The sequence below is a fragment of the Gambusia affinis genome, linkage group LG07 (genome assembly GCF_019740435.1).
Source record: "Gambusia affinis linkage group LG07, SWU_Gaff_1.0, whole genome shotgun sequence".
Lineage (NCBI taxonomy): Eukaryota > Metazoa > Chordata > Actinopteri > Cyprinodontiformes > Poeciliidae > Gambusia > Gambusia affinis.
The window spans coordinates 25,016,902-25,029,658 of NC_057874.1; the positions used below are offsets into that span (position 1 = coordinate 25,016,902).

Genomic DNA, 12,757 nt, shown 5'->3' on the forward strand with positions numbered 1-12,757 from the left:
TATTTATCCATCCTTTCCAGCTTGTGTACTCTTTAGCTCCAAACATTTTCTAAGTTTGCACTGCAGCACATGTTGTGCAAAGATTAGAGCGTGTTTTTTTTTTTTTATTTAATCCAATCCAAGTCAGATATGTAAACAAGTAGCACCTGTATTCATGCTATGCCAGTCTCACACTCAATGCTGAATATAAAATAGCAGCCAGCTGGTTCTCCGTTTGATCTTCTTTTTCTGCCCAATAACAAAGGGCGAGCTACCAGCTATACCTCCTCAAACATGCATTAATGCAAATTATCTGGGAAATGTTGATGAAAAAGATTGGTCTCTCTGTGGTTGCCGCTCTAATCAAATCACTGAGGAAAAAGCAGCTTGTGTTCATGTGCAGGCTACCTGGAGTTTGGTGTATGCATACATGTTTAAGTAATAATTCCTTTGACATTCAGTGGTGTGTAAAAACCTCCCCAATCTTGTTATTTTTTTATGTTTTGCTTCCAAGTAACCGGGTTTCATGTGTTTTAAATATGTCCTAAGGTAGGCGTTTTATGGCTTTTTGAAGGTCTTGAAACTACGTTATTTAATAAACATGTATTTTTTTCAGTCTAATACGTGATCATTTGCAGTGTAATTGGTGTTTCTGCTTGTATTTTCAAGTATCCAGGGGAGAAAATACAAATTTAAGAATGAACCATTTTTCTGCTCAAGATAGCTTAAATATTTTTTTTATTGAAAATGCAGATGAATCCTAAGGAGAGGATTTCTTTATAAAAAAAGAACCACCTCTTCAGTTTATCCATCCTCTATATGGCAGGTTATCATTTAATAGCTCTTTATGAATTACTTTCTTGATTAAAAAATACTGGTTTATTCCTGTAAAACTCTATTAACTTTGATAGGTTTTGCAGATGCATCTATAGAAATTGGAACATTTTGTGCTGTCGTCCCTGACAGCTGTTTTGAAATTGCCAACTGGTGCAATTTAAAATGGGTTTTTGTGGGTTCTGTAAGCATTGGGTCATCTTTTACATTTCGTTCCCTTTCTTTGAAGGATTCATAGGTCTGTGTTGAGTGGTATGACCAAATACAAAAGTACTCTCAAAATCGTAAGGTACAAGGACAAGACTGAAATGAAATGAAAAATTCAACAATGTTCAAAGAAAAAAAATGTAGAAGACCTTCAGAAAGCCTGGACAGCTACAGCAAAAGAGCACTCTGACAAAATTACAAGAATTTCATTTTCCTTTGAAGCAACACATGAAGAAATAGGCAGCAGCTCATATCTTGTGCAGAGTGCTTTAACTGCACGTCTTTTATCCAAACAGCGGGCACACCACCCTGACGGTGACTGGGACAAACCTGGATGTGGTTCAAGAACCTCGGGTCCGAGTCAAATATGCTGGCCATGAATCTGTCAATGTGAGTAAGACAACTTCTAGCACATCGCATCTATACAAATTCATGTTGCATCTACACAAATGCACAGTAGATTTGCACAGTGCCATGCTAAAACACTCATGCTCCTTTTACATTTTGCGTGTTACAATCAAAAGCTTCAACATGTTTTATTAGGATTATAATAGATCAACACAAGTAGTGCATATGTATGATCTACAAAGTCTGAAAAGTGTGGAATGCATCTATCCCTACTGATTGAATACTTTATAGAATTAGCTTTTACTCTCCCAGCAGCATGGCTTTACTAGCTTTCCACATCTTGACTGAATATTTTGTATATTTTTCTTTGCAACATAATTCAAGCTCAGGCAGACTGGATAGAGAGCATCTGTGAACAGCACGTCCAGCTACAGACACTGCAGTAGTTTGGCAGGAACTTTGACTGGGCCATAGATCAGTCAGTTGTGATCTCTGAAGTGTTTTTTTTTTTTTTTTTAATCTAGCTCAGATTATTTTTTTATCAACTTTTTCCAACCTGGGCTATTGATCTATCTTGCGCCTCAAATGTTACCATGGGTGTTTTGGCTGCTTTTATTAAATTGCACACATAAGGATTCTGTTTTCTAATTACGTACTTCTGAAGTCAATTTGCAGCGGTGGAATTTGTCATGGGTATCAGAGTAAAGATATTTTTCATATTTCTGTTATTTAAAGGTTTGCTTGACAGTTTTGTGCTGCTCTTTGCATAATGAAATTCAAGGTATATGAATATATCTGAAACTCCATGTCGTTAATTTAATTTTAACTGAATTTAACTGATGGTTTGTTGTTTTTGATGGCATGTTGCTCTGCTACAAAGCAGAGACCTTGCAAAAAATAAGATCAAACATAACAAAAAACATCTAAAAAGAGTCAGAGATTGGAGCTGTTCACATAAATTACAATTCTGAAAACTGACTTGGAAAAATGAAGTTTTGGAAGGTTATATATAGAGTAAAGATTGCTTGTCTGAGCTGCTCAAAGTGATGGATGGTTTTTATACTGTTGCAGTCCTGATGGCAAAATTTCAGGCACCCTCAGCTTGTAGTTTTTGACCACTCAGGGATTTGCCAGAGAAGTCTCAAGGCAAATAACTCAAAAATCAATACTAGAACAGGTATTTGATGAGACTGCCTGAAAAACAACGATGGAAGTATTTTCTTTTTTTAACAATTTCAAAACAGGAATGTTGGAGCTGGCGGTGATATGCGAGTAAAAAAGATTTTTTTTGTCTTGCCAGTATGCAGAAAATGTTGTGTGTTAGAGATATGCCCTGAGCTAATTAAGTGGTGTGGTACTGATGCCAGCCCAGAATTTGAGCCAGTCAATTAAAATTGCATGTTCTGTTGTGTCATTGGCAACAAGAAGATATAAAGGGATTAAAGCTGAACTTTTAACCAAATAAGCTGCAGAAAATATCCACTGGGAGAAAAAAAGAAAGTTGATCGCCTCTTTTTTGGTTACCTCTTGAAAGCATAACTTTGAAAGCTTCAAAATGTGTAGAATAAAGGAAGAACACTTAACTAGCTTTGAACCGTTTGTCCTGTGGAACCTGAAATTTATATAAACCCGGTTACAAAGTCAGGAAATGTAATGTAACATTATAATCTTCAAAGGCAATAACAGATGCGAAGGTGATGTTGACCTTTGGTGCAGGTGTCTCACTAGGTGCCTAAAATCTTTTTTTGGCATCAGCAAATCCTCCAAGTTCCTCAAAGAATGATACAACTTTAAACATCAAGCTTACCTGTTTTAAGATTCAAACATTTTTCACCTTGCACAAGATTAGATTCACATCGATTGACACAATCATTTACAAAACTTACAGCTAAAATATTTTTAATCCAGCTTATTTCAAAACTTGCTAAATTTTACCAACAGCAACATCATATGAAATTCTAATGCGTTATTACCAGGCACTCCAGCCTTCATACCTGAGCACGTCAACCCCTGAGGCATCATACTAATCATGTTTTTTGACCTCGGGATCCTGTCGGTGAGGATATGAAGTTGTTTATCCATGCCCAGCGATGACATTTTGAAATGACCTGGGGCAGAATAGCTAGTAGATGTAAGGTCATTTCAGCGAATGACTGGTTTCTATAAGACACATTCTAGATCAAGTTGATATGTTTTAGAGAGTCTAAGATGGGAACCTAGATTTCATCTTTCTGCAGGTTTGCAAAGTTCTGAACACAACAACCATCAGCTGCTTCGCCCCTTCTCTGAAGGCGGATTACACCGCCGACCAGGAGACAATAAAACATGTGGATGAGTTTGGCTTTGTCTTCAACAACGTCCAAGCTCTTCTCACATACAACAACACGGGATTTGTCTACTACCCAAATCCTTACCTGGAGCCCCTTAGCCTCTCAGGTGTTCTGGAGCAAAAACCAGGCGCTCCCATCATTCTCAAAGTAAGTCAGAGAAGTTTTGGGTTATCATAGACTTACAGAACTTTGTTTTTAATGCCATTGTAATGCAACTGATCTGATACACTACTTACTTTAAGAAAGGCACACAACATAGAGTAGCCTATTTTGAAGTTCTTAAACTGAGCTCTTGGCTCTTCTTAAAATTACCATTGCTGATATAAAATAGCATATGTTCTGTAATGCAATAATTCCAGTTACATATGTAAGACCAATCCTATATTTTGCCAGAAATTTCTCTCTGATTTGTGTTTTTTACACTTTTAATAGATTGTTAGCAATTGTTAGCTCTGCTTGGGCTGAAGGAACAGGATAGAATATGAGTTTGAGTCTAAACAAGCTAATGTTCCCTGCGCATTTTGACTCTGTGTCAGTTTACAATTTAAAATGTGAATATTGGGTGCTAGTGTCCTCTAGATCAATTCTGAAACTTTAATTATGCAGGTGTGTGTTTGTGAGTCATGAACTTTTGGTTTTTTAAAAAAGCTTGTTCTTCGCTGTGAGTGAAGTTACTCACAGCGGCTAGAGTATCCAGAAAGAGTAGTGTTACTTCATAGTAATTTTACACAAGTAAAAAATTATGGTGTAGGAAGCCTATTCCTGAAAATACAATTTTTCTAAATGTTACTCAAGTAAAGGTAATTAGTGACCATCCAACTGTCACTTAGTGAACATTAAACATACTTTTTGATTCTAATAAGGAAATGAACTTTGATCAAGATAGCCTTGTTGTTAAAAATTTCATCAAAAGTAGTCAATAAAATACAAAATGTTGATGGATTCTTTGTTTTAACAGGGCCGTAACCTGGTGCCATCTGCCTCCGGTGGAGCCAGGTTGAATTACACTGTGCTGATCGGAGATACCCCCTGTTCTCTTACTGTGTCAGACACTCAGTTACTCTGCGAGCCACCAAACCTCACCGGGCAACATAAAGTCCTGGTGAGTCTTAATGTCATCCTCATCCGTCCGTTTTATTTTTATTTTGCTGTTTGTCTGCATGCCTGACTGTGGGCTGCTGTCTGTAGGTCAGTGGTCTTCTTTACGTCACTTTGTTTTTGGGTCAACGGCTGGCTTTCAGTTAGTCGCTGGCTTTCTGTCATTGTCTGTCACTTATGGTCTGGTAGGTTCCCCATTACAGCACATTGTCCTCTGGAATTATTGACAAATGAGCAAATAATGACAAAAGAGCCGAAAAGAGAATAGCTGGCTGTTCTGGCCTTTAAAAAAAGGACAAACGAAAACATGACAAGACCATTTTTTACTATACAGGTGCAATTCAAAAAGTTAGAATGTCACGCAACTAATTTATTCAAATAGTGAAACTCATATCTCCATTACACACATAGTGTCATTTTTTCATATGTTCATTTTGATTACAGCTAACAAAATGCTAAATTTACTAAATTTAATCAGAACAATAAATGTCTAAGATTAATTTTTTTAAAAGTGTCTAAAATAGAGATATCAGCTTCCTGATAAGGATGTCCAAGAAGTCAAAACAGTTTGAAATGCTTTTTGAAAAGATTCTAATTTGATTGCTGAAAAAGTAAACTACAGTTTGACTAGTCATTTAAAAATCTTCTTTTGTTTTTTAGCACCGCTTTAAGATGATTTTTTTTTTTTGTCGTTTTGTATTATTATTATTATCAGGTGCAGGTAGGTGGACTGCATATCTCTCCTGGAGAAGTTCACATCCGATCGGACAGCCTGCTCACCATGCCAGCTATTCTCAGCATCGCGGCTGGCGGAGGATTGCTCCTCATCATCGTTGTCATCGTCCTGCTCGCCTACAGACGAAAGTCTCATGAGAATGATCTCACTCTGAAGCGCCTGCAGATGCAGATGGACAATCTGGAATCCAGAGTAGCTCTGGAGTGTAAAGAAGGTGAGTGATGTCCGAGATGTTAATTTTTTTTCGGAAAAGTTAATTTGGTCAGTTTCCTAACAAAATTTTTATTTGCAATTTCTCTATTGCACCAGAAATGTTTCAATATTTTGAAGGTAGCATGATGATAAAGACTTCTGAAAGTACAGTATTGGTAGAAATGCAATATAACTCAACTACATAGCTCTTAGCTAGTGTAGAAGTAAACGTCATTGGTTAGCAATTTGAAAATTCCAGGTAAATAGCACCCCCAACCTGCAGCAATTGTGTGTCTTTTATACAGAAGGAAGAGAAACCATAAACTAACAAGCAGCTAGAATTAGCTTTTTTTCATAGAAGGCTATAGTGACAGTGGAGAATGTTCAGTTGTTTGCAAGCCACAGTTCAAACTACTGGTGTGCAAACATTGTGCATGCTGGATCTTTGAAATAGAACAACGCCTTCTGAAATTATTGCAGAATTTTTTAACACCTCTGTCATCTGTGATGTGCAGCTTTCGCTGAGCTACAGACCGACATCAATGAGTTAACCAGCGATCTGGATAGAGCTGGCATCCCCTTCCTGGACTATCGCACTTATGCAATGAGGGTTCTGTTTCCTGGCATTGATGATCATCCAGTACTGAGGGAGCTGGAGGTGAGGAGACTTTAAAGCACTGCTGCAGCTCTGGCATGCAACTTAAATATGTTGACCTCTTGCCTCCAATAAATAAGTCAAAATAATGGAAGTTTTAGATCATTTTGTACAACATCTTAAATATTTTCTGCCACCCTGCTTTCCTGTAGTCACGGTGATAGATTGAAAAATGTTACTTTTTATTGCTGTCAACATCTCAGGGGTTTAATTTGAATGCACTTGATATCCATTTTTGAATAAACCCTGATGAGAAATCAAATGCCACTTAATATTTTGCAGGAAAACTTCCACAAGGTCAAAATCAGTAAGTTGCTTAAATTACAATTGCCTTAATCAGACAATATTACGTTCACAATGACATGTACTCTCTAAGAACTCACTGATTGCATCTCATTTTGTTTAAAGCGAAGCCCTTTAATTAGTGTAAAAATTAGAATTTATACATGTCGAGAGAAAAATTATGACCCTTCTTTTCAACTGAAGAATAGATGAGTCCAAGATTAGCACATAGCAAAGACTGCAGACACATGAGTTGTTCTGGTTTGCACTTTGCCCTTGGAGGTGGTCTGTGAGAACTGTCGTGTCAATTTCCTTTCGTTTTTCACACATTCTGACTCATCCTTCTGCAAGTGCTATTTAATAAATGTACACATCTTTGTGTGTGCGCGACTGTGCGTGATGCATGCAGGTTCCTGGGAGTGGACAGGCGAATGTGGAGAAAGCCTTGAAGCAATTTGCTCAGCTGGTGAATAACAAGGTTTTCCTGCTGACATTCATCCGCACACTGGAGACGCAGCGCTCCTTCTCCATGCGAGACCGTGGCTATGTCGCTTCACTCATCATGACCTCCCTGCAAGGACGGTTGGAGTATGCCACAGACATCCTCAAACACCTGCTCTCGGACCTTATAGAGCGCAACCTGGAGAGCAAGAACCACCCCAAATTGCTCCTCCGGAGGTATTATTTTATAACCTTCTTCGACAGAATTAATAGTACTTTGAGCTGGTTTGGACTGACCTCCACAGGTGTTGGTTAAAGTTCACATTCATGCATATGCAGAAAAATTAATCCCTTTTTCTTTGTAACTTGCATTTTATTCTTTATGTAATCTGTTCCCACTTTAGTCAAAGAAATCTCATAAGTCTATTTGCAAAAATGCAAAGAAAAATATGAAAGAAAGCTCACCAGGATTGTGTTCTTTCCTGCTAGAATTGCACGAATGCTCCACTGCAGTGACTAGAAAACCTTTCCGACAGAAAGCCAGCCTGTCCTGATCAGTGCTGCTTATCTTTTAGCATAGCTAATTCCTCAGTGCATTGTTCTTTCCAGCCCAGTTACCACCCTTTTGATGGTTGAGTAACTAGGCCAGTGAAGAGAAGCCCACCTCTCTTCAGCTTCGTTTTGTGCAGCCGTGTGAAACACTGGTTGCAAGTCTGAGGAACAGGGTGACTGAGCAGACAGGTGAGAGACAGGAGTGTTAAAAGTGATAGAGAGTGGGAGGGACTGGCAGAGGAAGAGACCCTAATGGGGAAGAGTGAGTGCAGTGGTAGCATAGTTGTTGTCAGTCTGACTTATCTTCTGTATGCCCCCTCATGAAACATTCAGCTGTAGCTCACGTTTCTTCTCCCATCACCTCTCCTCCTCTCCTTTCTCTTGCCTCTTTCCCTCTTCGCTCCACCTCAAGTTATCTAGCGATTGTTTTCTTTTTTTTTTTGCTGTGCTGACACCAGCCTGCTGAATGTTTCATGAGACTTTTGTGGGGAGAAAACTTGTGTTCTGACACTCATTATATATAAGGCTAAGTTCAAATAAGAGCCAGTAGAAAAAGCTGTTTGCCCAAAACCTATTAATCTTCTGCACACACTCAAAAAGGTGAACAGGGTCTCATCGACGGTTGCATCACTGCAGGTTAAGGTTGTAATTCAGGTAAGGGCCAAAACGTTGTGGAGAAAAACAAAAAGTGTGTCTATAATGCAGCAAGCTTTAAACCTGCTATTGATTGAAAAATATAGTTTCTAGCTTTTTTTCCAGTGTCTGACAATCGAGACATCTTTTAATCTGAACTCATGTAAAGTAGCTAAGTGCAGACATTGAAAAACAGTGTGAGACACCTAAAGTAGCCATTTAATCTGGACAATTATGTCATAACCTATAAGTGCTGTGCACTGGCAGCACTTACCTGACATTACAGTGAAGTGTGTGTCCACTGAGGCTTAACGGCCAAGCGCAAATTTCTTAAACTGTTCTTTCTAGATCTTGAAGTCGCAACACCGGCAGTCTTAAAATAATGAAAAAATAATCAGAGCACTCCAGCTCTCTGCGGGACGCCTCCTGATAATGAATGAGTGTGCCTCTTTCTCGTCTTGCAGAACAGAGTCGGTGGCAGAGAAGATGCTGACAAATTGGTTTGCCTTCTTGCTTCACAAATTTCTCAAGGTAAAACAAAGTCATTCTCTGTTCCTTTTGCTACCGGTATCACTGTGATGTACTACAGGCTCCTTAAAATGTTTTGTATTGATTTTTTTTTAAATAGACTCCTCTAAATTCTTGTTGTGGCTGAGTTTATAAATGCCTTTTCCACACTATCAAAGAGTTTTGTTACCAGTGAGGTTGAATGTCTCTGTCGTTTTCCTGATTCAGAATGTTCACATTAGCAGGTCACGTCTCATCTACCGACACATAGAAATCTGTTTTCTTACTCATCCCTTCTTTCTCCCATTTCTCAATCCAATTGCTTGGTTTCCTTCCAAAACAAAGGAGTGTGCTGGGGAGCCTCTGTTCATGCTGTTCTGTGCCATCAAACAGCAAATGGAGAAGGGACCCATAGACTCCATCACAGGGGAGGCACGCTATTCCCTAAGTGAAGACAAACTCATCCGGCAGCAGATTGAATACAAAATGCTGGTGAGTCAGAAAAGCATTTATAATGGAAAAAAGTCATCTATTTAGTCTGTATTAATATGTTGTGCTATTGGAAAACAACCCTCACAGTTTCATAAACAGTTTTAAATGAAAATGTCTCAACATATGCCAAATTAAAGGAAAAATATGGAATGCACTTGGATGCAAAGCACAATGTTTGGGGCTCTATGAGCAGTCTAAACACACATTCTGATGTTTTCTTCAAGCTGAAAGATGATTGAACTGAACTCTAATCTTCATAAGCAAACTTTTATTATATACAAAGAGAAGTTCTTTTACCAAACTGAGAGCTACTGACTGGAATCATGAAGCACTCCACAATTATTTTCATAACTAAAACACCTTAAATAAAATCTGCCCTTGATAGTTCTTTCAAACTATTACCAAGGAAAGTGGCTAGGGATGGAAGAGAAACGTCCAAAGTTGTCTGTTGGATAAATGCTGCTAAGATTTTCTCTTGGGGTGACAAGGTCTCCATAAGATACTATCAATATGCCAGCAGGACCTCTGGGAGCCAAGAAAAATCCTATTCAGTCCTCACAAACATAAATAAGTGGAGTTTATGCAGCCCTGATGGGTTTTTGCCTGGAACCATTTCCTTTTGGTCAGATAATACAAAGATTTAGCTTTTCATCAGGATACATTCCAGATAGATGTGGTGTTAAACGTAGGAAAAATAATACAGTGAAAAGCCCTTCAAGAGAATTGTTAGTTATGGTGAAGAATCAGTTATGCTTTGGGCATACTTCCCTTCAAAGGCGTAAAGCTCCCTTTATAAAATACCAGAAAATCTTGAATAAAATTCACCCAAAAACTAAAAATGTATATTTCAGAAGGATAATCATCTAAAAAAACATGACTAAATTAATATGGAGATAGTTCACCTGACACAAAACATCCTATGGCCATTTCAAAAACTTATGGACTTCCTATAGCCATGTTTTTGTTTAATTCTTTAGCAGGGAGACAAAACAATGTGGCAGGCACTGTAATGTGTCAAGAGGATACAAAAAAATAAAATCAAAGTGGTATATGAATGCATTTGTGTCCTACAGATGAGGATGTTGGCATGACTAATTTGAAATGAGGATTATCAATCAGAAGGACACTGATCAGTATAAATCATGTTCCTCTAAGACAAATCAACCAGCCACACCAGCAAAATGCCCACAGCAGGACAACAGAGCCTCTTAATACCCTGTTTTCATTCTGCATATAGGCTTTTCCTTGTTTCACTTGTCCACTCATATGCAAAAAAAAAATCAAAAATCAAAAAGGCAGCTTTATACATTCAAACTGTTAAATATAATTAGGAGCAGAGACTCTGCCAAATTGCTAATTTTGTCTGTCCTAATCACTAAAGTCAACATTTGAGCCAAATACACGTCTCTGTCCTTTACATTTCTACTCAAACGGAGCTGGCTGGGATCCTCCAGCAGCCCATCAGAATCCGTTTCCCCTCTGGCTTCAGCTGCAGAGCAGAGCCAGCCAGCGACAAGATGACACCTCTCTGATCGCCGTGTCGGAGAGTGTGAGAGGCTCTGTCTCATTACGTGTTTAATACTGCTGCCAGAGCTGCACAGTCACATCCTGGAGGTGTGAAATTACATTTCAAGCCAAGATGCTCTCCACCAGGACATCTTGGTGAAGAGCAGGTAATGAAAGGACCTCCCAAGCAACACCTCTCTCTCTCTCTCTCTTTCTCTTCTTCTGTGGGTTTCTCTCTCTCTCTGTCCTGGATCTCCAGATGCTGAGCTGTGTGAACCCCGACAATGAGAACAGCCCAGAAATCCCAGTCAAGGCTCTCAACTGTGACACAATTACCCAGGTGAAGGAAAAGATCCTCGATGCTGTGTACAAAAATATGCCATACTCCACCCGACCTCGAGCTACAGACATGGACCTAGGTGAGTGAGTGAGTCAGACAATCTTTTGATCATAGTAGCTGTCTCATGCAATATATTCTGAAAGAAAACCAACTGCATAACAACCTGTTGGAATAATGTCACAGCGGCAAAGATTCACCTGACAGTGGCCATGTTAACACAAATTACAGAGAATGTTTGACATCAGCTCCTCCGTTGTTTCCGCATCCTTCCCATACCTGCTTGCAGTTGGAATCACAGCAACACCCCAACAGTGACATTAAACCTTTTTGACAGGACTACTCCAGGAAGGCTTACACCCACGGCATGTCATCTGATACTGAGTGATGCGGCACAAATTTAGGTGGCATGCACCTTCACACAGAGTAAATAAACCACCGTCTTGGTATCGCCTGATAGTGCTTTGGGCATGTAGCTTTACACCTTCAGGGGCTTTTACAGGTTAGGGATTTAGGGAGGATGTGTCTCATTGCTCCAGGTGGTTCAAAGGAAGATACTGTGTCCTTTCATTTTGTTCTCACTCCCCCTGACTTGTAATTGTCAAGGACAAGAAGCAGTCTCGTCGACATTTTGCCTGTTTCGCTTGACAGCTTGCACATTGTAAAGAATAAACATAACACACAAGGATAATATAACCTTAGGGGTAGTGCAGGCTAACAATTCATGTCAGACAGGGGGAACATAAGTCTGAGACATGGGAAAATAGTGTAAACATTAAACAAAATAACAGCAATTTGTTGCTTTTAAATGTGTTTTCCAACAGAATGGCGTCAGGGCAGAACAGCCCGTGTGGTCCTGCAGGATGAAGACATCACAACAAAGATAGAAGGCGACTGGAAGAGACTCAATACACTCATGCACTACCAGGTGAGGGAATAAAATTAATATCAACATTACAAAAATGGTCATCTTCTCCTGATTACTCTTAAAGTGACATTTGTTTTTTGTACTTGAAATTGTTCAGTGGCTCCAAATTTTTCCTTCCTTGAATAGTCTCTTGAAGCAATTGATGCAACAAAACCTATGGTTGCAGGATGTGTGTGTAAGGTACAACACTTTAAATAACTAAACTGTTGAATGTAGTAGTCCATTGCCTTGTAAAAGGAATGAAAAGAGTACACAATAATAATGACTTCAATGGCTCCAAGAGATGCAATTGCATCTCTGGTTGCAAGTTTAAAGGAATTTAGGTACATTACCTGCACTTTGCAGGATTGGAAGCTCTCAAATCACCGGATTTCTGAGGAGGCAGGTGGTGAAAAATCCTTAGCTGTTGGCAAAATACATTTGAAACGAGACTTGGTAGGAACAGCTATTGATGCTTTGTTTCCACTTGATGCCACGTACTAAACATAGAAGGACTCCTTGTCTGAACACTGAGGAATATACTACTGCTGACCCAAAAGCAAAAGTAAAGTCAGCTTCAATTTGTTCAAAACTATAAAAATGAGTCAAAGAGGCTTAGGGATTTGTTCTGTGGAGCGATGAATCAAAACTAGAATTTTCAGGTCAATGGATCCGCGATATGTCTGCAGGAAGACTGAGGCGTATGCTGAAAAGAACAACA

General features: G+C 39.0%; 1 protein-coding gene across 1 annotated transcript in view; it reads left to right on the forward strand.

Moving 5' to 3' along the window:
* Nucleotides 1-12,757, forward strand: part of LOC122834274 (plexin-A2-like) — an 84,528-nt gene that overhangs the window by 62,020 nt on the left and 9,751 nt on the right. Inside the window, exons 17-26 of the mRNA XM_044122562.1 lie at nucleotides 1,317-1,410; nucleotides 3,606-3,845; nucleotides 4,657-4,800; nucleotides 5,512-5,746; nucleotides 6,240-6,382; nucleotides 7,071-7,339; nucleotides 8,752-8,818; nucleotides 9,140-9,286; nucleotides 11,052-11,211; nucleotides 11,954-12,057. Coding sequence (XP_043978497.1) covers nucleotides 1,317-1,410; nucleotides 3,606-3,845; nucleotides 4,657-4,800; nucleotides 5,512-5,746; nucleotides 6,240-6,382; nucleotides 7,071-7,339; nucleotides 8,752-8,818; nucleotides 9,140-9,286; nucleotides 11,052-11,211; nucleotides 11,954-12,057 — 1,603 coding nt within the window. The remainder of the gene's footprint in view (nucleotides 1-1,316; nucleotides 1,411-3,605; nucleotides 3,846-4,656; nucleotides 4,801-5,511; nucleotides 5,747-6,239; nucleotides 6,383-7,070; nucleotides 7,340-8,751; nucleotides 8,819-9,139; nucleotides 9,287-11,051; nucleotides 11,212-11,953; nucleotides 12,058-12,757) is intronic.